General features: G+C 43.4%; 1 protein-coding gene across 1 annotated transcript in view; it reads left to right on the top strand.

Annotated features, from left to right (window-relative positions):
* The window catches only part of Ndufaf2 (NADH:ubiquinone oxidoreductase complex assembly factor 2), a 109,909-nt gene that overhangs the window by 75,335 nt on the left and 7,465 nt on the right, over positions 1–27,109 (top strand). The window contains exon 3 of the mRNA XM_032898919.1: positions 7,334–7,374. Coding sequence (XP_032754810.1) covers positions 7,334–7,374 — 41 coding nt within the window. The remainder of the gene's footprint in view (positions 1–7,333; positions 7,375–27,109) is intronic.

Genomic DNA, 27,109 nt, shown 5'->3' with positions numbered 1-27,109 from the left:
TACTTCCAGTGAGACTGGAAGCCACTAAGAAGTTTGAGGAGAACCCACATGCTGAGAGTGAGAGTTTAAAGGATCACTCTGGCTGCTGAGTTGGGCGATGTCATCAAAACATGGAGACAGCCTGTTTCCTGATACCCAAGGCAAAGAATAAGTATGACTTAGACCAGATTAGCAGCAGGAATGGAATGAAGTAGATGCATTCCGAAACAGTCTAAAAGCAGAACTAATGGGATTGTTGACACATTGAACACAGGGTGAAAAGAGCGGTTGTGACACCTAGACCTGGTCTCCCCCAGAGAAAATGAATTGGCTGTTCACAACACCAGGGAACCGTGGGTTAGGAGGAAAGAGTTTAGGTGAGCTTGCGGTGCCCGTCTAACACCCAATTAGAAATGGTGATTGTGAGTCAATTCAGTGGGAATGTCTGGGTTGGAAATAAAAAATGTAGCTTCCAGCAAACCGCTGCTGCCTAAGCCTGAGACCGGATGAAACCACACAGGCCGTGAGGGTAAAGAAGCAGGTGAAAGGCCTAAGACCGTGCCCCTCGAGTTCAGGACACCAGCGGAGCGACAAGAAAATTTAAAATTTCACATTCCAGAGGCCAGTCATCATCAGGAAGGGGGATGAGATCAGCAGATGTCACACGAGACCTAAAGATTAACTGTTTACATCAAAATCAGACAGGGACACACCCCCACCACCCCCAAAAAGTTCAGCGGACCGATGGAGCCTGAGAAGAGAGAGTGTGATAAGTAGAGATAGTGTTTTGAGGACTTTATAAAGAAAGTTAAACAATGAGACCTTGAGAGGCGAGGAGAGGGGTTTTATGTTGGCTGTCTTGGAGACAGGAGAAGTGAAAGAATTCATCACCACTAATGGGCAAGGTCCAATCCCTCAGAAGTACTTCTCGGCTGAAAGCCCCCAAGAAGGGAAGGTGCGCAGGTCCTGGTCCACAGGTGGAAGAGCATGGGATTCCATCAGCAGGGATTCTGGGAAAACCAATGTCGCTGGATGAGACACTTGAGAACTTAGTGAATCCTGGTTCCTCCTGCTGAGTCACAGGGCTTCAAACCTCCCAGATTTGAACTCAGATCATCTGTCCTCTAAGTCTGTGACTTTTTGTTTCCCATTTGCTGGTCCAGGACTGAACCGAGGGCCTTGGGCATGAAGGCAAGGGCAGCACTGCCAAGCTGAGCCCCAGCTATTTCACTCAGTACATTGTACTAAATTACATTTTATTATATGATATAATGTTTTATTTAACCCACCTCCCACATCAGCACTGACACAGAAATCACTGACAGGGTCAGCAAGCTTAACCTGCAATCTATCACCAGAGCCAGATGTGGCATACACCTGTAATCCCAACCATGTGGGAGTCTAGTCAGGACGACTGCGACTCTAGACAGGCTAGACTACTTAATGAGACATGGCCAAATAAAAATAAAAAGGGGTGCTGGGAATACAGCTCAGTGGTACGTCACTAGCCTGGCATGTGCAAGACTGCATTTAATCCCCCAAATACTACACACACGCACGTATGCACGCATGTATTAGATCATGATAACTATATGGAATTCTTCTAACATGATGGGCTATCTTAACATTAGAAAGTCAAAGTCTGGTAGATGTCTCAGCAGGTAAGTGTTGCTGTGTGAGCATGAAAACCTGAGCTTGGGTCCCAGCACCCAGGTAAAAAGCCATGATAGTTCATGCCTATAATCCAGTGCTGGAAAACAGAGACAGAGGATTTGTAGTACTCACTGACCAGTCAGCCTGACCAATTAGTGAGATCCAAGTTCATTCAGAGACCCCCATCTCAAGAAATGAGGTCGAGAAAGGCCAGTGAGATGGTTCAGTGGAAAACAGCCACTTGCTGCTAAGTCTGAAACATGAGTGCAGTCCCCTGGGCCCATGTGGTACAACTCGTGCAAGCTGTTTTCTGACCTCCACATACACATGCACCTCCCAACACACACACACACACACACACACACAGACACACACAGACACACACAGACACACACATTCTTTTTAATGGGGAAAGGGATAGAGAATAATAACTCGTGTGACATCAACATGTGTCTAGAGGCGGATACACATACCTAGCTTTAAAAAAAGACATGCTGATTCCGAGCTGATTTAAATCCACATGCAGTAAACCTAGAATTCCTAAAACCTTTTGGAATAAAAGTAAGTCTGGGAGATTAAAAAATATAAGCCTGTCTTTTATCAAGACAATTTACTGCTTAGATACATTAGAATATAAGAATGGACAAAAATATGGAACTGATATTTCACTGTTGTAAATCTCTCAACCTTTCCCGAATCGCTAGCTGGGATATAAACTACTACAACAGCTTTGGGAAATAGTTCATCAGTCTTTATACATGTGAATGTCCAGCTACCCCACAGCTTAGAAATTCTGCTAGGTAGTTTACCCAGAGACATAAAGACATATGTCTGTCTACCTAAGTACTTGTCCCAGATTCTCTATAGAATTTCGGTTACTCACATGGTAAGTGGCTAACACAGGTGGCCCTGTTAGGGCCTGAGTAAGGCCGAGCAATGGAGAGCGGGCTGATGATGCTCTGCTTGTCTTGCTCTGTGTAAGTACACTGAGCTCTGGCTACACCAGACAGCCCTCCTTTCTTAGCCCAGAATGTCTGAGTCGGGAGCCCAGGCTCAGCTTAGCTGGCTTCTGTAAATAGGACGCTGTGATGCTGTGATCAAGGTGCCAGCCAGGAAATGACCTTCCTCCCCACCTGAGTGACTATCGGCAGCGTTCAGCTCCTTGCCGTTTTAGGACTCAGCTTAAGTTTTTGCTGCATATTTGAGAAGACACTCAGAATTCCAATCACCAGATAACTCTTGTATATCTGTAAGCTATACTTAAAGTTCAGGTACAGAAAACAACTCTTTTCATAATATGTCTTTTGAAGACTTTCTCATACTTGGAAAAATGTATCTTTATTTTATTTATTTTTTAATGAAGTGCCAACACTCAGAACTGATGAAGATTTTTTCTTTCTTTTAATTATGAGGCTTTATCATAGTCGCTTCCTTAAGTGAAGTAAACTATTCTTTCCAAATTAATATATTTTGGATGCAGACAATTGTTAACTTCTTTATACTTGCGATTTTGATTTCCTACTAACCTGTTGGTAGGATATCTAATGGTTGGCAGTGTTTCTGGAAGGATCCTGGTGCCTATAGAGATTGGAAGAAAATGTGCCTTGTGAAGTATTCTTCCGCCTGCTTCTTTTAGTCTCTCTCCATGATTAATGGAGGATTAATTTTCATGTTCACGTTTATACTCAGTATACTCTGTGCGTGCCAATAGGAATATTAGGGCTCATGCACAGTGATGAGAATGCACTTGTGCACGGAAGAAAGACTGCTGGACCGTAAGCCTTTGACTGTCCAGTCCTTTTGCCGAATTCTCTTTAAATAATGGTGACATTATAAAGAAGACCAATGCAGAATTCACCGTATAGACATTCTACCAATAGTAAGATCACCTTACGATTCATAATTGGGTAAAGATTCTGTTTAGATTATCTGCTTTCGCCATTCTTTCCTCTGCCTCTTGCTGGTTCTCACTGGGACATGTCGCTGTGATTTGTGATAGGTGAGGAAGTGGGTCTCTAAAATGAGCGGTCCAGTGTAGTGTTTCCTGGATATGTAACAAACCATAGTGACATCCCCCATCATCTCACGATGTCCCAGTATCTGCTTACTTAAGAATCATAAACATACAAGCCTATTGCAACAGTTACAGATCAGTTTAAAGCAGAGATTGTTAAATGATCATCAAGATGAAGCCTAGGGAGGCCCTCTGTCCTGCCTTAGAGAATTATGTACTCTGACATCGGCTAGATGGCACTCAGCATCTGGGCTCTATGACATTTGTATAAATGGATATTATAAACTTAAGTAAACATCAGAAAACACATGTTTCAATACAGTATGAATTGAAGACTCTGAAAATTTTAGTTCTATATAATTTTCATATCATAAAATGTTCTTTGATTTTTCTTAACTAACATTTAAAGATATAAAAACAAGCAATAATTTCCCCTAATGTCTTCATCTCTATTAGAGGCTTTTAAAATGAGGAGTGGGGCGTGCAGCTTGGTGGCCCAGTGCTTGCCTGGCATGCACAAGGCCCTTGGGTTCAATCCCCAAGTTCTGAAAATGACAGAACTGTTTCAGAATGCTTTGGATTCGTTAAAACATCTTTTTTCAGTCTTGGAAGGGATCTGAAAAATGCTGATTTGTGGGATTCCCAGTAAAGCAAGTTATTTTGTGGTGTTTTCTCGTGATGATAATGTGCACTATGCCCTTCTCATCCCAGCCTCATGCCCACTGGTGTGTATTTATAGATTCTAGAATGTACAGTGACCATTAGTAAAATACATACCAGCTAATCATGGTGTTTGTCTTAGGCACTATGGTAGCGGTTTGCATCTGATGTACACATGTTGCTGAGCGGACTGCACTAAATGACAGCCCTAGGGGTTGGCACACATTTCCCTTAAAGGACCAGATGGTATTTTGGGCTTTGTGGGTCATTTGGGCTATTACAGTTGCTCAATTCTGCTTCTGTAACCATAGATACAAATCAGTATAGCTGTGTTTCAATAAAAGTTTATTTATAGACAGTGAAAGTTTGAGTTACTTATAATTTTCATATGTCATGAGATATGAATCTTTTGACTTTTTTTTAAAAGTCATGCAAAGATGTAAAGACTGAATTTAGCTCGAGTCTCAGATTTGCTGAACACTGTCCTATTGGTTGATTGTTCTGAACTAACTTTCTAATGTAAACTGAAGCTGAGAGGTTTTGGAAAGTTTTTAGAGGAATAGGGTGTATACTGAATGTCTTTAAATTTTATTTACTTCTATTTTATGTGCATTGCTGTTTTGCCTGCATGTATATGAGAATGTTAGATCTAGGAGTTACAGACAGTTGTGAATTGCCATGTGGGTGCTGGGATCTGAACCCGGGTCCTCTGGAAGCGCACTTAGTGACCTTAATCACTGAGCCATCTCTCTAGCCCCACTGAATGTTTTTAAATCAAACCCCTTCCCTGGAAAAAGGTTGACAAATGTAAATAACTTATTTGGCCATTAAGAGGCAGCAGAAATGTTGTAAATCACTTCTTTTCTACGACTGAATACGAGAAGTTTTGATTTAATTGCTAAGTTAAATTGCTAATTTGATTTAATTACTGAGTTAATCTTCCTAATGGGCAAGAACTATTATAACGAATGTGGGTACATGTTGGGCACATATATTCAGCAAGTCTCGAGTACCTACTCCTCAAGGCATTTGCCTGATAAATAATTCTCTCATCGATGCACCCTAACCTTAGTCCTATAAAATCTGGACTGAAAAGAAGCCCAAGAGAGTAAAATAGGGAACACAGAACAAAAGAAGTAGAAAGGTTTAAAAACGGAGTAGGGTGTTGGACATGGACTGTGTTGGAGATGCACGCATGCATCAGTGCAGGAAAACTCGAGACGGCAGTCACTCCAGTCCACAGCTGAGCATTCCAGTTCCACACCCACAAACCATACAGAACTAGACCTTGCAGGAAGGCAGGTCAGATGCTACTATTTGTATGGGGGAAAAAATGGCAGTTTGGTAAAGCTGATTTGAAGAGAGGTGTCTGCTCAACAGACTGCCTTCCCAGTCAGTTCAGCATGTTTAATTCCCAGCCTGGTCCGCACTAATTATATAGCCATAAGCAGTTGTTCTGTCTGTCTGAGCCTTGGCTCCCCGGTGAATAGAGTGGGGTCTACAGTTTGTCCTTTTTGACATGGTTAGGCATGCAGCTAGCCCTCTTCCTCTCCCGGTGCCCTTTACTGCTAAGGTTTGACAAACTCCAGAGACAGGAGTCAATCTGACTCAGTTCCACCATTACTACCTAATCTTCTCTAGAAGATCATTTAATTTCCCTATAAAATAAGGAAACTCCACAGTTTCATAGGGAAGACTGAATCAACAAAGCAGAAAACAGTGGTTTTTCTTACTTTCTAAAGACTACATACCCACAGTGAGTTTCTTTTGAAATCTCCTGCAGAACCTCACAGGCCAAGCAGGAGTTACTGGATCTTTGCTTTTAAAAATCACTTATTAAAAAATTCACAAGGCCGGGTATGGTGGCAAGAGGATCACTATGAGGTCAAGTCCAGCTTGGTCTACATAGCCAGCCATAGCTATATAGTGAGTGAGACTCTATCTCAAACAAGAAGAAAAAGCATAGGTGTATTGAATAATAAGGATAAACATGTCTATATTCTAAACAGTGAGTGAATATATAGGTAAGTAATAAATATCATATAGCTTTGTAACAACCATTCACTGTGGATACCGTTATAATTTCATCTTACAAGAAACATCTGATGCTTAGAAAAGGTCCTGGGCAACATAGAAAGGAAGAGATGGAGCTGAAAGTCTGACTCCAGACTGTGCCTAGTAGCTTTTCTGGAGGCAACTGATCCATCTTCCCTTTGCTGCAAGGTCTACCAGTAGGCACTTAGCCAGTGTCTGCGCTCGATCTCAGTAGCTGGCCTCCGGAGCCGGCGAGCATTAGAGTGAAGACTGATAGAATTCAACAGATGTGAAGGAAAACTTCTCTAATAAAACTTCTCTGATGCCTCACAACCATCTGTAATGAGAGCTGACGTCCTCTTCCGGTGTGTCTGAAGACAGCTACAGTGTACTTATATATAGTAAGCCATAAATCTTTTTTAAAAATGTCTAAGTCCTTGATAAATTAGGCATTTACAAGTTTAGATTTCCAGAATAATTTTGATATTGCCTTCAACTCTATTGTGTTGTCCTTTGTACCATAAATAGACTAAATTGAGTTCAGGTGAGGACATGGCACCGTCCGCCTGATCTTCCAGTGCGTCTCTCACAGCGTGAGCCACCGCCTGACGGTGTGCATTTGGTTTGTTTCCTGCAGCCCACTCCACAGTGCATGTGCTGCACTGCACGAGGCACCCCTTCTGCTCACTTCCTCACTAAAGCTCTAGTATGTGGAGCAGCACATCCTAGATGTTCAAAAGAATCTTCTAGTCCTGAGCAAATAGAATGTTTATGTATGGCCAACAAAGTGGCTCAACAGGTAAAAGCTCTTGCTACTAAACTTGAGGACCTGAGTTCCATGCCCCAAAAGCACAAGATGGAGGGCAAGAACTGACATGGGTGAGTTATCCTCCGACCTCCTCCAACATGGTGTTAGGCACCCCGCATCAAAATAAATAAATTGTTTGGATAAATTGTGGAAAACAGACATTTAAATGCTGTTTTTTGTTCTAGCATGGATAAGAAGAAAAAGAAAGACTCCACCTACTATAGAGGTAAGAATGCATGGGAAATAGTGAATGACTTACGTTTCTAATGCTGTGTCTTTCAGCTGAGAGCTTGTACTACTAAAAGCACATACATTCTTGGGGAAATATAGCACATCCCAAAGTATTAATTTTACTCTGTGAGAAATAATTCTTAAGTATTTCTAGTAAAATAATATATTAGCATTGCATGGCAATAAAATATACAACAAAAATATAAACACATTTTCCTCTTGCATTTTTATTATATTTTTCTTTATCTTGATGATTTCATACCTTTGTTTGATGAAATATGATCATATCCACTTCCTGTTTTTCTCCTCCCACAACTCCATCTCACCCTCCTGTCATGCCCCTCTCTTGACCTCATGTCTCATTTTGGTTTTCTTCTCTCTTTTTTGATCATCCATTGAGTCCTTTAGAGTTGCCCAAATGTGGATGGTTATGAAGCCACCCATTTGAGCACAGGAAGCTTACAAGGGACCATCTTCAAGGGAAAAGGAAGCGCCCTCCCTCTGCATCTGTCATGTGCCAGTAGCTTCCCATTAAGGGGCGGGACCACAGGATGAGAGCAGCCCCCATCTCTAAGTATAAATGTGAATATTTTAGAAGGCAGTTCGGCTGCATAACTGCATAAGTACACATCATGTGTAACTTGTCAAAAATATGGAGAACACACTTTAACAGGAAAAAACAAAAAACCACTTTCTAAGCCAGATGACTGTACTCAGAAAGCCAGGGCAGGAGGAAGGCCACCCTGAGAGCCTTGGGGACATTTTAAATTCTTTAGAATAATACACGTTTGAAGCCTAGTACTTTGTTATAAACTCAAATACTATGAAGTTACTATTTCTCTCCTGCCAACTGAAGGGTGAAGGGATCCATTTCTAGTACAGTTCTTGGGGTGCTCTAACCAGTGGGGGGTCAGCTTCCTCCCAAAGCTTCCCTTCCCTCCCACCTGACCTCCCTCACCTGCTCTGCCCATCCTCCTCAGAGGAGTGCCCTGCAGTCTCAGGCTTAATGCTTGTTCCTGTTGACATGCGCTGGCCGACTACCTGCCTGGTACTTAACTCCTCTTCATTAAAACCCTCGGGTTCCTCTCTGGACCTTTCTCTTCTCGACTCCTTAACCGTCAGATTCAATAACTTCTGTCTTGTATACCTCGGCCTGGACACCTGGACAGGCCCTTGGAGCTTAGCGTTCACATTCACTGTTGCATTTTTGCATCATAATCAACTAACACAGAGCTTGATTTATTCTTGTGAAGTTAGATTTTATAGACAGATTTGAGAAATGAGCTTGAGTTTCCATCCAGCAATTATAAATTAACCTTGTAAAACATATTTCCAAGCTGAACATTGCCTGCTCTGTCTTCAAAGAGGTTCATATTCAGCTACTGTATGTCAGTATGGCCCAGCACGCAGGCCTCAGTGCCGTACAAAGTGAGCTCTATTTCACCAAGCTAATGAGGTAGACTTTCTCTGACTCCTACTCTATTAGAAGCCATTAGCAGCAAATATTTAAAAATATTGTTCTCTTCAGACTAACAGAATAGTTGGAAGCATAATACAGTCTTCTGTTTAAAAAGTGATCGTGTTTAATGCTAATTATTGACAAAATGCATGATGATTCAGGAATATGTTTACAAACAGTAAAAAGGAAAGCTACAATATTAGTAGTCTGCCTTCTTTATTTTTAATGTGCACTTCATACAATGGAACAGGGAGTTCAAGGAACCAGTTAGAGACAGAGCAGTCAGAGGTGCTTGGCAATGGTGCTGCTCTGAACTAAGGGGTCAGTGATGTGTAAGAACGCCCAGCATGGCTCTGATTGATGGCTAGACCATGATCTGAACTCTGGGCTGGAGGCTCCAAAGACCCATTGTTGTCTAGGCTGAAGGTTGTTTAACTCTCAATTGTGTGGTCTTGAAATGGTTACCAGAACTCCAAGTACTGGATTACAGTGGGAAACTATCAAAGTGGGGGCAACCGGAACTTGGTTAGTATTCAGATGAGGGGAATTGATGAACTAAACTCTTATTTAGTATTGCCTATTCTGTCCACCTTACAACCGACACAGTCTGACCCACAGCAGTGCACGCGCTTGGGAACTCTTGTTACCATTGCCTCTCTCCATACAAGGCAGAGCCTGATAGATTGGAACTCAAAGTATCAGGTGCTGGGTAAGGCTTCGCTCTCACTGCTGGGGACCTTGTTCATCTGAATTGTCTGCCAGCGTCTGTCTCTTGAGTCTCCTCTTCTCTGATCCCCATTCTGAGTGACAACCTTCTTGTACTGTTGGTTTTGCAGTTTAACATTCAGAGAGGAAGATTGCTTCTGAGTTCTTGAGGCCTCTTTCAATGTTGTCTTCAAGTAACCATTATTGAGTTAGCGAGCTCTCTGCTTGGTTATTAGGCATATATGTCCCTACTTTCCTATTGACTTAAACTACAGAGATGCAGCTTATGTTCTTGAGAAAAGTAGACCCCTCTTATACCAAATCTCACATTTCTAGGATTGTGGTTGAAACGTATAAGAAAAGTGTAGTGTGTTCACATTCTGGGGTTAGCAACATTGACTAAGAATGCGTCAAGTACAGCTGATTATGAACATGGGTGAATCTCAGAAAACATGGAATTGTACAAACAGCTAATCACAGGAGATTCCGTTTTGTGTGATATTTATGCTAACTTGGAACTAGGGGGAGATAATGGCATTCTTAAGGTGGGGAGTTAACCAAGTACTTCCCATTTACAATGGAAATGACAGTGACAGGATGCATTTTAAGATGGCATCTATGCTTTGGGAGCTAGAAAGCACACAGACACTGGTAACAGCTCTGACAAAACTCTCAGGAAGTAACCCAGTGTGAACACAGACCTCAAAGTGTCCGCAGTGTTTGGAAACCGAACATGGGTGACCTGGGCTAAAAACCAGGAACTGATTGTAAAAATTTTAACTGTAATTTGCTGCTGGCCATTTCCTTCTATTGATTCAGGGAAGAGTCATCTACAGATACTAAAACTCTTAGATCCTATGCTTTAGCAGGCCTAACGGTCTGAAAGCATAGAACCATGAATTACTTATTACTTACAAAGGGGAACTAGACCTTCTTACCAGATAAATCTGGCAGACAAAACCCTAGTCAGATGGTCGAATGTTTTGCTAAGCCATACAAAACTACTGCTATAAGTGCCTTCTTGTTTGAGGCATAGAATATGGCATCATCCATAAAATAATCCTGCAAAACACATGACCCAAAAATAACATGAGAAAATGACCAGAAAACCTAAAACATTCCATCCACCTTCAGACCCATCACGTCAGTGTCATGGACAGCTGAGGTCGGGAAACCTAACATCCCAGTGGGGTAGGATTTCGCTGTGAAGGATAGAGATAACTGGTAAAGTTGAGACCTGTGCCATGTATTAGATAATAACAGTGCTACATCTGCAGAAAGGATGCTGGTAAATTCCCTTTGTGATCGTTTACACAGGCAATCTCTCCTTCCCTTCCAGCTGGAAACTCCAGGTTCCTACTTGTGAAGGAGAAAACAGTCCAGTTAAAAGTATTCATGCAAAATCATGTAAATATTGAATACTGATCTGTAACTGCTGGCTGTAGGGAAACAAGGGCAGGGTAATACATTTCTAATTAAAAGGAGTTAATGCACAGAGCTTAAATCCGAAGAGCAAAGGTGAGATGTAGTGTGTCATGGCCGCCGCAGGATGCGCAAGAGCAGAGCCTGCTGTGTAGTGCTCTTCAGCAGTTCCTCGATCCTTGGGTTGGCCTTTGCTGTCTGTAAAGGGCAGGAGAGCACTGGGTTAGAGCCCGTGCTAGCAGTGCTTTACTAGCACACTTGAGCCCCCACGGTCATCCCTAGTCCTGCCAGCAACCATCCAGAATCAAGCAAAATGTCCAAAGTAGCTGATTTGAGGGAAGGGATGATAATATTTTTCCTGAGAAACATTTTGCGACATTAGTCCTACAAACTTCAACTTAAGAGAGAGGGAACAGGGAACAAAAAAAAAAATAGTTTTGTTTTGAAATATAGGCTCTTGCCCTGTAGCCCAGGTTGGCTCTGAACCAGAGTTTTCCGGTCCTCCTCTCCTGGTTTCTGGCATTGCTGGGATGAGTCCTGTGCAGTGCTACACATGAGGAGTGGCTGGCCTTCTCAGCTTAAGCTCTGTGAGCCAAACCATTGTGTGGTAGACTTAGGAGTCACTGCAAACGCTCTAAGTAGTTGTAGTGTGAAAAAGTTACAGGCAGCCTATCAGATTGTGGCTGTATCCAATAAAACAGTAGGCCAATTTTCACATTCTCTCTGTATGTGCAGTCTTACACACACACACACACACACACACACACACACACACACACACACACACACACACACACACACACACACAAGCACTCTTGGCCTGCTGGTTGTCATTGGCCTCCATTAACTTTACTATGAAAAGTATTGACTCTTTAGAGGAAAGCTTAGCCTTAGTCCATGCTGCCCCTCACCATGGGTTCTTGCTTTGGGGTTAAAACCTCCAGGCATCACAGAGGCCATTAAAGTGTGAATCTCACCTGAGGGAGAATTCCTTGAGAGCTAAGAAGAGACAAAGCTTCAATAAAAATGGTCAGAGTTCAAGACATTGTTTTCATCCAGGTCACAAACTCGCAGCAGGCTCTGTCCACCCAGCTAGCTAGCTATCCATTTAGCATCCTAAAGTTAACAATCAGAAGTGCAAAAGTTGTCATGGGCACGCATAATAACACATTTATTTGAATTTTAAAATTAAACCAGACTTTTTCCAACAGAGTAAGTCAGATTCGGCTGATTGGGTTTGACAATCAGGACTAGCTTCCCCAATTAAGTTGTATGGCTATATTTTCCATAAATTGAACAAGCTAAACTGAAGCTCGAGGCCTTAAAGAATATTTAAAACCTGCCTTCGGTGTGCAATCACTACTGACGCAGGCTTTGCTATTGATTGTGCCAACTGAAACGTGATGTGTTTTGAAAAGTCTCAGGACATGAGAGCACTGCTGCTGTTGTGGATGTCGAGACACAGTAAAAGCATTAAAGCATGCATGAGAGTGACAGGCAGGAAACATGGGGCAGTTGCTGAAGGAGAAAGGAGGAAAGGCCGTCGAGGGCTTGTGTCATAACTGCAGAGTCTATCTAGCCATTTCATTTGATAGTGGCACAAGGACCACATTGTCAGCTCTATTGTTTTGTTCATGAAATAGTCAGTTTAGAGAGAATCCCGAGGGCTGCATTCATAGCTCAGCAGTAGAGTGTGGTCAGCACACGCTGGGTTCAGTTCCAGCATAAACCAGGCACGGGGTGCAGCCACCTGTCATACAGCGCTCTGAAAGGACCGGAGGGTCTGAAGGTCAGGATCATCGCACCACACAATAAGATAAACAAGCAGTAGAACAACCTGCAGTCACACAATGAAGAGAACAGGTTGAATCCCTGGTAGAATAATAAGAAGACATTCTTTTTAAATACAATATAATCTGACTGTGGCTCCCCAGCTCCCCGCTCCCCCCAGTTCCTGCCCACCTCCCCAAATCCACGCACTTTCTTCCTCTCATTAGGAATTCTTAAACTAATACATGAGATCTTGAAATTCAACATACTTAAACACTTAAAGAATTTTTCTAGAAACATATATAGAAAACAAATCAGCAGGACTTAATTTTTGAAATTCCTTCTAAAACCCAGGATGCTTACTTAGGTTTGTTATTTATCCAGTTACCATCAAATACCTCGCATGTGCTTAAAAGTTAACATACTTTCTCTGTAGACTTCTTCTGTACCTACCAACCTGATCTAAGTTCATTTGACATGACTGTTATTTTAATGTCTTTTTGCCTCTTGTAAAACTGAATTAGTCCAAGACAATAACCTGGATCTTAGTGCGGTTTGCACGGGAGTGGCGTGTGTTCTGTGACGGTGTCATTCTGGGATCCTGTACTTACAAGGCTGAAACGCTTGCTCAGCAAGACATTATCCAGCCCCTGGCATTTCTACTGCCCAAGTACATGCCTAACGACATGCTTCACTAGGTTCACCGACATCACCATAGACAATCTTTGGGCGTGCTAGTCCTTTGACTTCCATCGTACCTCGTTGGGCCTGGTCTCAGGTCAGGTGCAAAAGGTCAGGTGAAAGGTCAAAGGTCAGGGTTGGCTCCCATGGCAGTGTTGAAGCTCTGCAGTGTACGCCTTCCACTGTGACTTTGCCTGACTTATTTTATCTTATTAAAATGTTAGTATTAAAAATAATCTTACTTTTTAAATAACATGTAATAAACTACCCCAAAACCTTCTGACCAGTTCGACAACTTTAACAAGATCACTCTGTCACAAGTGCTAGCCCTCCATTTCTAACAGACCCCGTTGCCTATGTTCCGCTCTTACTTAACTACCACAATAAATGAAGACCCTTAAGTTCACATGCAGCACACAGACTGAGCACTGGAGATGCCAGGTCTCCCTGTGTGCCTTCTTAGGTAGTGACCTCCAGCTCTGACAAAACAGGGAAAACGTAAATTCATCTCACTTCTTAGCAAGCGTGGTAAGAAGTAAAAATGAATCTAGGGAGCGTTTGGAGTCTCAGCCCTGGGTCTGTGTTCGTCAGTGCTGAGACCGTGTGCATCCCCGCCTGCAGGGGTGTCTTCTCTGGCTGTTGGAGCTGTTTGTCTATTTGTGCGAGTTTGTTGGAGGTCCCCTCCTCTTCAAACCGTTGGTCTTAGGTGGGTTTCTTGGCTCTCGCTTTTCTCAGTGTGGGGAGCTGCTCCTGTCTGTCTAAGCGGAGTGAAGCGTTTTATTCTTAGCACAGTTTTCCATCTCTTTTGACCTTTATCTGACTTTTAAGGAACAGAATATAAAGGGGTTTTAAAATAAGTTGTAGGTGAGGTACTGTTTATTATTTTTAGATTTATTCCTGCTCAGATTCATTAAGATTCATCAAAACGTAGTAGGGACATATTAAATAGTTCGCGTAGTTAACTAAGTCACACCATCAGTCAGGAAGTCTCACTGAGGTCTGAAAGCCAGCCTTAGATACAGATTGGGAAAGGCTCAGGAAGTTAGAATGGGGATAATGTCTCTAACTCCACACTTCTCTTGTTACTTCACCAAAATGACCTACCTCTCTCCACTCATCTTCTCCACACTAGAGAAGTAATTACTTTGTATGATCTATGTTTAAAGAAAAGCATGACTGATCATCACTTCGGCAAGCTGTTGTGATCATCTGGTTCCTCCTTCCTCTCTGGCTCATCCTGTCCTCACCTGTGTCTAGCTTGTTCTCTCTCCAACATGTTCTGTATAACTCTCCCAATAAAACTGCTTCTTCCGCCCCCCCCCCCTCTGCACAGCTCTGTTAAGTAGCTTCCCTTTCCTCTCTCTGCCGTGAGAGTTGAGCAGGTCCTATTCTGTCGGTTCTTTCTCTGATTCATCTCTCTGACACTCAATAAGACATCACTTCAAACGTGGGTGCTTCCCTGTACAGACTAACGCTACCTTCATTGTTTGGGATTAAAGGTATGTGCTAAGGGTGAGCTACACCACAACTACAAACAGGTTTTTTCCAGAAATAAGTGTAATCTCAGGGTTCATGGTGTGATCAAATATCCTACGAAAAAGGGTCACCTCAGATTTTATTATATTGTTAGGCGTGCTTGATTTATTCTCAAAGATGGCTCCTGATTGTGATAAAGTGCTAACCCTGTAGCAGTGGGAATTAGATATTTTACATATTGATCTTTGATAGTTTGTTGTGTCTTTGTGTTCAAGTGTACTCCACTGTCTTCTCCATCCTGCAGCCGCTGGGATGAATTCTCACCAGGGTTCTAGAGCAGCCAATAGACGTGCTACCTAGAACAGGCTCTCAATCCCTGTGGTGCATGATAGGAGAAGAAATTACTGGATTGTGTATATTTTTCTTTTTAATGAAGTAGGAGGTACACGTAGTAGAAAATTGAGCTGACAACAGTTCTCTAGAGTAACTCAGACATCTGATTCGCATGTGCTTGGGTACAAGTGGCCTCATGTTATCTCTCACTCGGATGGACAGTTGCACTTACACTCTGGTCCTCAGGTGTCTGGCCTACAGCAAAGTTGTACCTTAAATGTGTTTCTACAAGACTGAAACTCTGAGGCTGCCAAAGGGTGACAGTCTAGATCCAGGTATAGCAAGGGTGCAGGATCAGAAAAGGTCCGAGAGTACAGGAAATACTGCCAGGAATTAGCTAGCGTGACTGCGTGTGATTCAGAAGATCCCGGGCTGTAGAGGGAGTAATAAGTAGAGTGCAGAGACAGCCTGCAGCACAGGAAATAATCTTTGCCAACTCTATCTGATGGAGGATTGGTTGATCTCTAGAATACGTAAAGAACTAGAAAAACCAAATTGTCTAATTGCAAATGGGCAAATGAATTGAGCAGATACTTCTCAAAGGAAGAGACACAAACAACCAATAAATGTTCGGGAGAAGTTCAGTGTTTACCATCAGCGAATGTAAATTAGAACTGTGTTGAGATTCCACCTCCTCCCATACCAGTCAGAATCACCAAATGTTGACAAGGATGTGGGAAAGGGGACTCTGGTACCATGCTGGAGGGAGCAGAAACTGGGGCAGCCACTGTGAAGTCAGTTTGGAAGTTACTCAGAATGACTGAAAGAGAACCACTGTGTGACCCAAAGGAATCCCAGTCAGTGTACCATAGACGTGCACACCTGTGTTTCCTACTGCACTGTTCATAATAGCCAAGATGTGGGACTAGCTGAGGTGCTCATCAATGCAAGAGAGGATAAAGCAGGGGAAGCTTACTACACAGTGGAATTTTATTCGTCCATACAGAGGGACAGAATGATGTCATTTGCAGGAAAGTGGTCTGAACTGGAGAGCACCGTGTTAATGAAATAAGCCACACAATGCACATGAAAGAAGAGAAAGAACTGCGAGGACGGAGGATTATACGAGGTGAAAATGGAGCAAAAGAAGACAAAAATGCCATTTTATCCTCTGTGTGCAGAATCTACATCTAAGTACACTTATATAGCACACACACACGTACATGCACACACTCGGGACCGAAGGTAGATTATTTGTGGGGGAGGAGAAAAGGGATGAGGAGGGAATGAGTGGTAAGAGCAAGGTGTAAATGTTCATGTGTGTGTGAGAGAGAGAAATCCCATAATGAAACCCACTATTTGTATATAACAACAATTAATTTTTACAAATTAGAATTGAGTAAAGGAACTGCCCTTCATGTTTGGGCGGGCCTCTTCTCATCAGATGAAAACCCCAGAGGGAGAGAAGTCCTGATACTGCTGAGGGTGTGGGACGCACCTGTGTGAAGTGTCAGGCCTGCATCTGAGGTAGGTGTGGGAAGTCCGAAGACAACTTTTACCGTCAAGGGAGGTCAAGGGGCCCCAGACCACTGTGAGTCCCAGGGATTAAACTTAGGTCATCAGACTTTCAATAGCAAACTCTTTTGCCTGCCAAGCCAAGCCCTCTTGCTGACCATTACTTATCTTTCGGAAAGATCTACATTTATGAAGTGCTAGATAGTATTTTAAAATGTTTACTTTGTAGGAATTAATATAAATTTTTCTGGTTTTGCCTCCCCATTTGTGTCGTCTAAGTGCTGCCTGTTTCTACTTGTGATGTTTAGATTAATTTAAAATATTTGAATTTTGAAAATGCAATGTATCAGAACTTTAATAACATGGCTACCTTTTCTAGAGTTCATGATAATTTTAGTTTCGGTCCCAATGGACAGAGAAATAAACATGTAGGAGGCCATACCAGAATCCCCTTGTGATGTCTGTGGGAAAGAATGTGGCATGTGAGAGAGTTAACACACTACTAACCTTTGATCAGTGGGGGTTGACTGTGCCCTGGACGTCTCTCTACCTGCTCTTGGGGGTTGGGGGCAAGTAAGTCAGAGTCAAGGACACAGACTCCTGGAGCAGGCGAGAAACACTGTAGCAAGCTCATCTGAGCACTGCTGTGAGCTCCTTTAATACCCTCCACCCACGCCCCCATTGGCCCCAAGAAAGTATCTATTCTAAACAGCAGTTCCTGATTGGCTAGCACTGTTTTCACCAGCAATCCTTGTTCTCTGAGACTGTCCTCAATTAGGTCCTTCTGCAGGAATGCTGGTGTCTCAGGCAGTCCTCAATTAGGTCCTCCTGCAGGAATGCTGGTGTCTCAGGCAGTCTTCAATTAGATCCTTCTGCAGGAGCTGCATTAGCAGCTGCAAGACCCCCAGCCATAGAGGCAGCCCTGCTGTTCCTGCCATGTAGGGGTTGGAGCTAAGGGACTAATGTTCCCTTTCTCTCCCTGGGTTAGTAGTTAAAGCTCACTCAGGCCAACAGGTGCACATTCACCGTGCCTTCTCAGAAGGCCCAACCCCCAGTGCAGTGACCAGTCACAGAATGACCAGTCATAGAGCACATGCTGACTGGGGCTTTCCGTTCCCCCACTCTACCTCTGCTGCATTCAGTTCCTTTTCACCGGGATCCCTTATTCAGCATTGGCTATGTCAAAACCAAAATTGTCTTTAGCAGACATGAGCTCAAACCAGCAATGGTCAATACCAGGTCATTAAATTCAACAGGTCTGCTCATCTCGTAATCTGACTGCACTTCGGTTATGCTGATGCAAAACAATGTTGATTAAGGACAGTGCTGAAACAGTGTACCAGGGTGCTTAAAAACTTGGTGACCAAGACCAGCTCAAGGGAATGAAGTACAAGCGAGTTGTTGAGGACTTGCCCAGGTTAATTTTCACTAACCAGCTTGGTATGGCCTACAACTGTTGACCTCATGGAGTTGAGTGATTTTCTTTCCCTAAGTGAGTGTGGTAGCTGTACTAGTTGGGCCTGGGCCAAACTAGTTGTCTCTGGTTTTCTGTAATGGTCTTCATTGGTTGCAAAAGGGAGTTTCTTTGATGAAGGCTGAGGAGTGGGTGTAGACACAAATGGTAAGAATGTAGTCAGGTTGTGCTGGCCTGATAAGGTGGCAGTTGTAGGCTGTTCTCCAAAACCCATGACTTCACTAGCCCTGGGTTATCGGTTAGGTTTCCAGTGCCAAGCATGGTTTTCCTCTTGTCGAGTCCAATGAGAGGGCTGTAGGTTACCATCAAGGTATGTGAGCGACTTCTGCACCTTAGCTTATCCTGCCATACAAGGTGTCAGGGAGAAGACTTACGCCACAGGTCGCCAGACCCTTGGTGGTCAGCTCAAGGTTGACTCTCATTTTTAAAGTTGTGTGTGAGTGTGAGTGTGTGTGTGTGTGTGTGTGTGTGTGTGTGTGTGTGTGTGTGTGTGATTTCTAGTAGTAAAATGAAAATAGTGCTTTTTGTTTAAAGCAAATGCCATCATTTAGGTTTACACAGTTTATCTTTTTATTAAGATATTTTTATTTCACTTGTACTTAGAGAATAAAGGTTTTAAATGTTGCTTTCCATCTTTAATTTATAAAGTTCTTCTTGACATATACCAGTAGAAATGCAGTGTTTTCTGAATTGCACAATTGGATATAGGGTGAAATGTTCAGAAGGGAAGTGAAGTCTTTATGACAGGCCCTGTCTTCTCCCCATCTATTTCTAGCTTTTCTATAATTGTGTATTTTGACAGTCTTTCTTTTTTCAGACAGGAAGAAGGTATGTTTTCTCCGGGACTGATAAGCACAAGGTTTCAGTAATTGTCTCCCCCCACAAAATCAGACTAATTGCATTATCAGCTTGCACCAAATTACATGGCAATTCATCATAAAAACACAAACACGTATTAGTGTTTGTCTGAAATAGCCTCGCTAATGACATCTTAGCAGAGGGAGTGCTGCATTCTCACTGCTAGCTGGATGCTTTTGCCACATTTATGCTGTTTATATATACTGTCGTTTATAGTCATTTGAATTCTATAGTTTTTTTTAATGCTGTGACATTATCACATTGGTGCAATACATGTTAACAAAATTCATTTGTGTATTGGCAAAATATTTACAGGTAATGAGTTCAGTGATATATTTACTGGGTAGTAGTAACACGGATTTGCCTAGGGAAACATTATTGTTGCCTCTTAAAAAGCAAGCCAGGGATCTAAGGCCAGCCTTTCCATAGCAATATTGGGCGGGGTGGGGGGACAGTTCAGAGGGAGGGAGGGAGGAGGGGAGAGGGACAGGGACAGGGACAGGGAGTGAGGCACAGAGAGACAGAGAGAGCTTAAACATAAAATGTAAATGCTATTAAGCTACACTCAACCCAGTTTTGTTCAACCTAAAGGCTTTCTCATATCAAGTGTTACCTATATGTATTAGAAAAATTTTAATGTAAGAGCTTTGCTAATTCCCACACATTTATAAGATACCTAGAATAAAAGGAAGGAATGAGCTCAGTTTCTCTCTCTCTCTCTCTCTCTCTCTCTCTCTCTCTCTCTCTCTCTCACACACACACACACACACACACACACACACACACACACACACACACACACACACACACACACCCCTCCCTCCATTGGGTGGAGTGCTCTTGGCCAGCAGCCCCAGTAGGGAAGTCTGAGGACTAGTCAGAGGAGTCAGCTTTCTTTCTGTATCCTGTGGAATGAGCCAGATAATTATCTGGGCCTTTCGGTCCCGGCATGAAAATAAGGAAGTAACCTATGAAATGAACTTGTACCGAGCAAGTGGCAAAGCATGCTGCCTGCTGATACCGTCTTGTCCTAAGTACCTGACTCGTGGTCAGGAACTGACCAGCACTGTTGCCGAAGTTCACACCTAAGTCCTCACAGGAAATGCCACTTTACTTTAAGTAAGGGGATGATTGTCACCATGGAGTAGTTGGCAGTAGAAATTCAGTCACAACTCCCTTATGGATCCTGACTTGTTGAGTGTTCTGACGTCACATTCCTCCCTTTACTCCAAAGTTATTGGGTGGTATATATTCGTTTTCAGAGGAAAAGTAATACTAGATCTTGCAGCCAACAAACTTTTTGACATACCAGACTCTGATGCCCTCTCAGATATCGTGAAAACCACACTACAGTTAAACCAGACCGTGCACAGCCTGTCCGGCCCAGTATTACAGTATGCCACCAAGCCCCACTGCAGAGCCCATGGATGGTCTAGCGTCAGAGCTTACTAGTCTTGGAGGAAGAGAGATTTCCATCCTCCTCCTGAGCACCTTTTCAAGAGAAGGGTTAATCCAGCTGCCTTTGAGAATATTGGAACTAACAGTAAGCTCCGGGAAAGGAAGCTAAAACCTGCTCCCCAAATACCTTAGTGCCTGTTCTCTGTCAGATGTTGACAGACAGGAGGGAGGTTGATGGACCCTGATGGCATCAGGGTCACCTCAGAGCTTGTACTTAGGAAAGTCACTTTTAATGTGTGTCCGAAGTGGATCTCTGTAAGTGTGAAAAGGACTCTGAGAAAGGGAGAAGTTAGAGAAAAACAACAGACACAGCCTGCTTTATGTGGGGCAAAATCCAGGAGAATCACTCTGGAGAGGTGAGAGCGAGGCTGGGAGCTGAAGGATGTGCAGCCGTCTCACCCAGAACCACACACAGCAGGTGAGAGCAGAGAGACAGCCCAAGGCATCTCAGGCTTCCTGTAGTTAACATTGAAGTCCTGAGGACAGAAAAGAAGTAAACCAAACACCTAGGGAGGACATGAACGCTTTTTTCTTTAAGTTGACAAAACTATGGGGAAATGTGCGCTCATTCATACACAAAGATATGTTAGTGCTACATACATGTTTTCCAAATACCAACAAAGCCTTTCTGATCTAGAATTTCTGGTCCTGAGAAGGTATACCAAGAAGTGAATGGCAAATGAGCTCAAATTCACATGGAGATGGAGTATTTATAAAATATGAAGTTTTCTAAACATGCACCACAATCCATCACATTCCTCTACATAGTGGTTTGTTAGCTACTAAGTAACCAGGGAGAAGGATAGTATCCCCTGTCTGTGGACACACACACATCTGAAGAACATTAACTGAAAAGTTATGAGCCAGTATGCACTGTGTATGTTTTATCTATATTGACAAGTGTGTTTGTAACTGAGACACATCGTATTCATTTTGCAGTATATAAAGCCAATGAAGAGAAAGTATGTAGCAGTGCAAATAAAAGTGTAAGATGTTTGTTTTCTGCTTCATGAATTTCTGTTTGTTGAGATTCCTGTATTTGTTTTGGAAGTATTTTGTAGAGAAAAAGTAGTTTTCCTTATGAAAAAACAAAAGGACTTTCTGCAGAGTTCTAATTTACTTATTTGCACGCACTGTCTTGCTGTTTTGTTTCCAGTTTCTTAGGTGGTAAAGGGCAGGCTGGCTGATTGAATCAGGACATAGCAACTGCAGTCCCCTGCTTCCATTCAGTCTTAGCTGTAGTTTGCCTGTCTAGTTTGTGTCTTCCTACTGGAGTCCAAGCCTCAAGAACAGGTTCTGTGGTCTAGACCTGCTGCATCTGTAGCATCTAGAACAGTCCTGCCTCAGAGTATGTGCTCCAGATGTGCTCCAGATATCCAATGCCTCGTTTGCATTGTTTCTCCTCTTCTTCTCGTGTGTGTGTGTGTGTGTGTGTGTGTGTGCGTGTGTGTGTGTGTGTGTGCGTGCGTGCGTATGCATGCACACATTGACCTAATGAGTGTGGAGGGCAGATGATGGCTTTGTGGGATTAGTTCTCTTTCTACGTTTACATAGGTTCCAGGGATAAAGCTTGGATCACCACACTTGTGTGACAAGAGTCTTACCCACTGAGCCACCTCCCCCGGTTCTCAACAACTGTTTGGATTCCCTCCCACATCTCCCGTGAGAATTCTCACCTGACTTTGTTGTTTCGTCTTCTAGTCCCATCAATGGGGCATCAGGGACATCATCCCTGAGCCTCTTTTAGTCCTGGCACCAATCCTAAAAGAAGCTCAACTCCACTGATACCTGTTTGAGCTTGCACTTGGTTGCCTGACCTTCAGAGGCCACTGTACCCTAATTAATGTATGAGCCCCCTCCATTCCTCTTAGGAGGAGAGCTGTCACCGTGGTCCCTTCTATTCTTCCTCCGTCCCTCCCACGGTCTCATTTCACACCGTTTCATCAGATGCTGCCCTTCGGAGAATTCCACTTCCCTCCCAGCACAGTTGCTTCAGGGAGCTCCAACTGCCTGGCTGCCAGCACCAGTCACCTTGCCCAAGGCAGGTGCCACTGTTAAACTTGTGTAATGTTTGCCTCTCTGACAGCTCTGCCTCTAGGTAGTCCCAGGTCACTGTCTCTGACCTGCCCCTGTTTTCCCTCTACCCAGCCACCTTCTTACTCCTTTCTTCTCCAGTCCTAGTCCGGGAAGGAAAATGCTCTGTCTATTTGACAGGGTGTGTGGGTAGGGGGAGTTGTCACGATTTCCACGTTACATGACTGAGTCGTTTACCACCTGCTTTCTGACCATCCTCTGCCTCTCTTAGAAACGTCAGTAGGGCTTCTGAGCTGTCCGGTACCTGGTGTCCTGCTTGTGTTGGTCATTGGGATCTGTCACACTTGTGTTGTTATTGCATATGTGCTGCCCTGGATAAATGGTTAAGTGTGCACTAGGTAGGGAATATAACCATTATGATTACTTCTCTGGGGGCAAAAGTATTGGGAGTCTAAAAAGTTGGCTGATTATTAAACTTTCTTTCTTTAACCTAACTTAGGGACTCTGTATTTGAGTAGTGATATATTCAAAGCCGAATGCTTAATGATTGACAAGTGAAGATACACAAAGATACATTTTTCCCAGTTTCAAAAGCATCATCTTTGCCACATTTATTTTTAAAAACTAATATAAATTCCTAAGAGTATAAATATCCTTTTTCAGTTTTCAAGAATTTATGGCATTTTTGTCACTATGAAGAAAAGGCCTGTAAAATTATTTAGAATCCTAACTTATTTTATTAATGATGAAATACCATTTATTCTTAATTGTTAGGTGTTTAAATTTAGCTTTGCTCGTGTGATACAGTGGAGTATGTGGAGCCAAATTTATTCATTCAGCAAGCACGAGCTGACTACACCTTACATGCTCGGCCCTGTCCTAGGCATGTATGGGGGACCGAGGGAGAAAGAGCCAAAATGAGCTGACAGAAACTCATTGCCTATGGCAACCAAACTACTTCTGCATCTGCCTTCTGCCTTGGCAACCCAACTTCTAGAAATCTACTCAGTTATCAGACAAGAGCAATGGTATGGCCACACCAGGGAGTTCCCAGAGACTAAAAGAAGACGACAAAAAACATAGCAATATGGATTTAGTGCCATGAAAGAGTTTCAAATGAGTAGATTGACAAGAAACGGATGGGAATGATGGCTGAAGGTTGGCCATGTAGATAATTTACCTGTTTTATGAAAAGAGCAGAAAGTATATCAACCTGTCCACAAAACTAATGGGATAGGCTACCCTTAAAGCATTAGTGAAGTAGCCCTTGGTTACTGCAGCCTGTGATAGCATTGTGGACAGGTGTTTGTCTGTTTGGTTTGGTTTGATTTTTAAATAAAAGCCTCCCAGGCAGAAAAGGGGCCCAGTGATGGGGAAAATGTCCGAAGACCACAGACGCAGCCAGTGGGGCTGGAGCATATGTGAGAGGAGCATGACTAGAGAAGAGAGAAGTCAGATCTCCTGACCCTCGTAGGCTGCAGGCCTGAGGTGAAGTTGCAGTAGGTGTCTAGTAGACATCATTGTGGGAGGAAGAAGACAGAGAACAAAGTCAAACACTAACAGGCCCAGCAAAGCTCTGACAAGCTCGTGGGGGTCCTCAGCACATTTGTACTGCCTGTCTGATTGGTGTGGCCTGGCTTTATGCCCCTGCCTGTCTTTTTCACTGGATAGGCTACCCTTAAAGCATTATCGAGGTAGCCCTTGGTTACTGCAGCCCGTGATGGCATTGTGGACAGGTGTGAGTTGTCTTGTCACAGCTCGCCCTGCAGCTGGGAAGGATCTCATGAGCCTCCTATATCCGCCACATGCAGATCGGACATAACTTCTAATAACCCATGAAAGGTTTGTTAGTGAAAACTGGCATGAAGAGTCACACCATTGGCCATGTGGACCACGGAGTCATGTTAGGAAGTGCCTTTAGTCTAAGCAAGAAATGCTGCTGGCAAGAGAGGTGGTGACAGCTTCAGAGTTCAGGTGCAGTGGGAAGAGCTGATAGGATTTGATGCTGCATAGGTATGGGGGGAAGGGAACACAGTGATGTCAGGGAAGCTAAGCTAACCTATGCTGAGCACTGCTGCATGCCACACTTACAGTTCCCACTCCGCTAGCCCCTCCTCCTCTAACGTTTCTCCCTCCACCACCTCTTCATCCCATCCCGCCCACTAGTATGCATCTGACTGACAAAACCTACTCCGAGAATGATAATTAACTTTCCGGGCTGTCTGTGCGTGCAGTCAGTTGTTGCCTTGGAGCGAGCCTGTAGTTTAGCAGATGAGGATGGGGATGAGAGGCCACAAGACAAAGCTGCCAGGCGTCAGGGAGAACAGGTAGACAGAACTGCATTGACCCCAACTCTGTGAGAGTCTTGTGAGTGGCTTGTGAAATGCACCAGGCAGTGGCAGGGGGAAGTAGATCCCTACTTCAGGTACAGGTTAGTCACGTGACCATAAGCCAGCCCTCGGAACCTCTGTGGTCCTTGGACTGTTTGAGTGAAACTGTGTAGCAAGCAGTCAAGTCCAATGGGCTGGTTTGACTTAGAATGTTTAGATCCTCGGAAACTGTCAAGGGTAAAACTATAAATCTGAGATTGTTCAGCATTATGGAGCTAGTGTTTAAACTTGCAGCACGAAAACCAATTATCCGTGAAGAGAGTATAGAAATGAGAGCCCTGTGCTGAGCCCTGAAACGCTGGAGGCCAGACTGTTTGGAGGTTTGGCCACAGAGCTGAAAGTTTGACAAAAGAACCGGAATGTTTTGCAGACGTCTCATTTGGTATATATACTGTGTAACATACACACATACATGCACACACATACCTCTTTTTTTCAATTTTTATCTCACCTCAGCCTCAATCTCACGTTTCCCAGTGCTAAGGACTGGCATGTGCCCTTTTGTCTCTCCAGCCATGGCTAACGACATACTTTGCAGCCATTCTTTAAAAAGGCAAGTGGTTCTGCTAGCCTTTCCCTCCCATGCTCCGTAACCAGAGCTCATACACAGCCGCTTCTCTGCCTCGCTACCGCTGTGCGGTTTCTGGACTGATGACTTCTTCCCCGCATCTCTGTGGTGACACCTGTTTCATCCCTCTGCTCTAATATGCCTGCCCCTCCCCCTCTGACCTTTCAGTCCAGTGTACACAGTTGCCATAGTCTTACTTTAAAAAACAAGTGAATGTGGAAATCCTGTATTCATGATTGCATACTAAGCAAATAGACATATAGTGTGGCCCATTAAACATTAATTTTAAATAAATAACTGATTTTTAAGTGTAAGTTTGTCCCATGCAGTATATAGGTCATAAATACTAAGACATTGTTTGTTTATCTGAAATATCTGTATTTTTTCCTCTGAAATCCTACTCTTGCGTCAAAGGCTGAAATGCTTTACTGATGCCTTCAGAATAAAACCTGAAAGTCCTGAGAGTGTATCAAGGAGAGCATGTTCTGAGTGCTGTGTTCTCTCTGACTCCACTTCAGTATCATGAGCACTGCCCTGCTTTCCTCCTCAGCCCCGTGAGCATGTGCACACCTCTCCTACAGTGTGCACTTCCTCTCAGTTCTCTGATTAATTTCTGCAAACTGGTCAACACTCAAATATCGTCTTCTCCAAAAAATTATTTCCAACCTCTGGTTCCTGCAACGAGACTAATATTCAGACGGCCTTTTCTTCTGCATGTCCCAGACATCCTTCTTGTATACATTTGTCCTTGTCTTTCTCACTAAGATTCTTGCTTGTTGAGCACTGGGTAGACATCGTGTCCTTTAGTTCTGCTCTGTGCACGTGGTTCACACGAATGAACCAGTGAATAGCCGAATGGGACAATAGGCTCTAGGTTTTAGCCACCACACGGCCATTGGTGCTTACAGAGCTTTCAGCTCTTGATGCCACCTCAGTCAGAATTACTGCAGGGCACACCATAAGGGGAGACTTCTCCTCCCCTGCACACAAGGACAGTTACAAGAACATAACCTTGGTGCTTGGTTTTAATTGAAAGCATGGAAGAATAGAGAGTACAGGGGTCAGGATCTCTTTAGCGTCACAGTCTGTGTTGTCCCTGCATCAAGTCCTCAGGAGTCCACGTGTGACCCTTTTGTTTCTCTAGGACAGCCTTCATGTATGTGGCTTCTCAAGCTCTGTGCACCGCTTGCCCCACTCACCTTCCATCTCCAGCAGCTAGCAGATGAGTCAGTAAATGTTAGCAGCCACTCACTGTGGACTCCTGTTCTCCTGGCTTTTGCTTCTCTGCCATGTCACTGCCTTTCTAGGAAGAAAGCCACGGAGTCCCAACATTGTCTTTTCTTCCAAAGATTTTAATCCCTGCCTCCCTTCACATAAGAGAGCAACGTTTTCTTTGTCTCCTACCAAAGTAGTTCAATTAAATAGGACTAAAGCTAAGTATCTTTAATTATTTTCTATTAGTGTTTAACTACTACGTTTTTCTATTAAATAATGGTGTCTTTATGCTCAGGTTTTTTGAATGTATACATGGGGAAGTTCATTTCTTTTATTCAAGGAAATACCAACACAAAACTATTAATGACTTAA

The sequence above is a fragment of the Rattus rattus genome, chromosome 3 (genome assembly GCF_011064425.1).
Source record: "Rattus rattus isolate New Zealand chromosome 3, Rrattus_CSIRO_v1, whole genome shotgun sequence".
Taxonomy (NCBI): domain Eukaryota; kingdom Metazoa; phylum Chordata; class Mammalia; order Rodentia; family Muridae; genus Rattus; species Rattus rattus.
The sequence above is the reverse complement of the archived record's forward strand: the minus strand, read 5'-3'. Positions and strand labels throughout refer to the sequence as shown.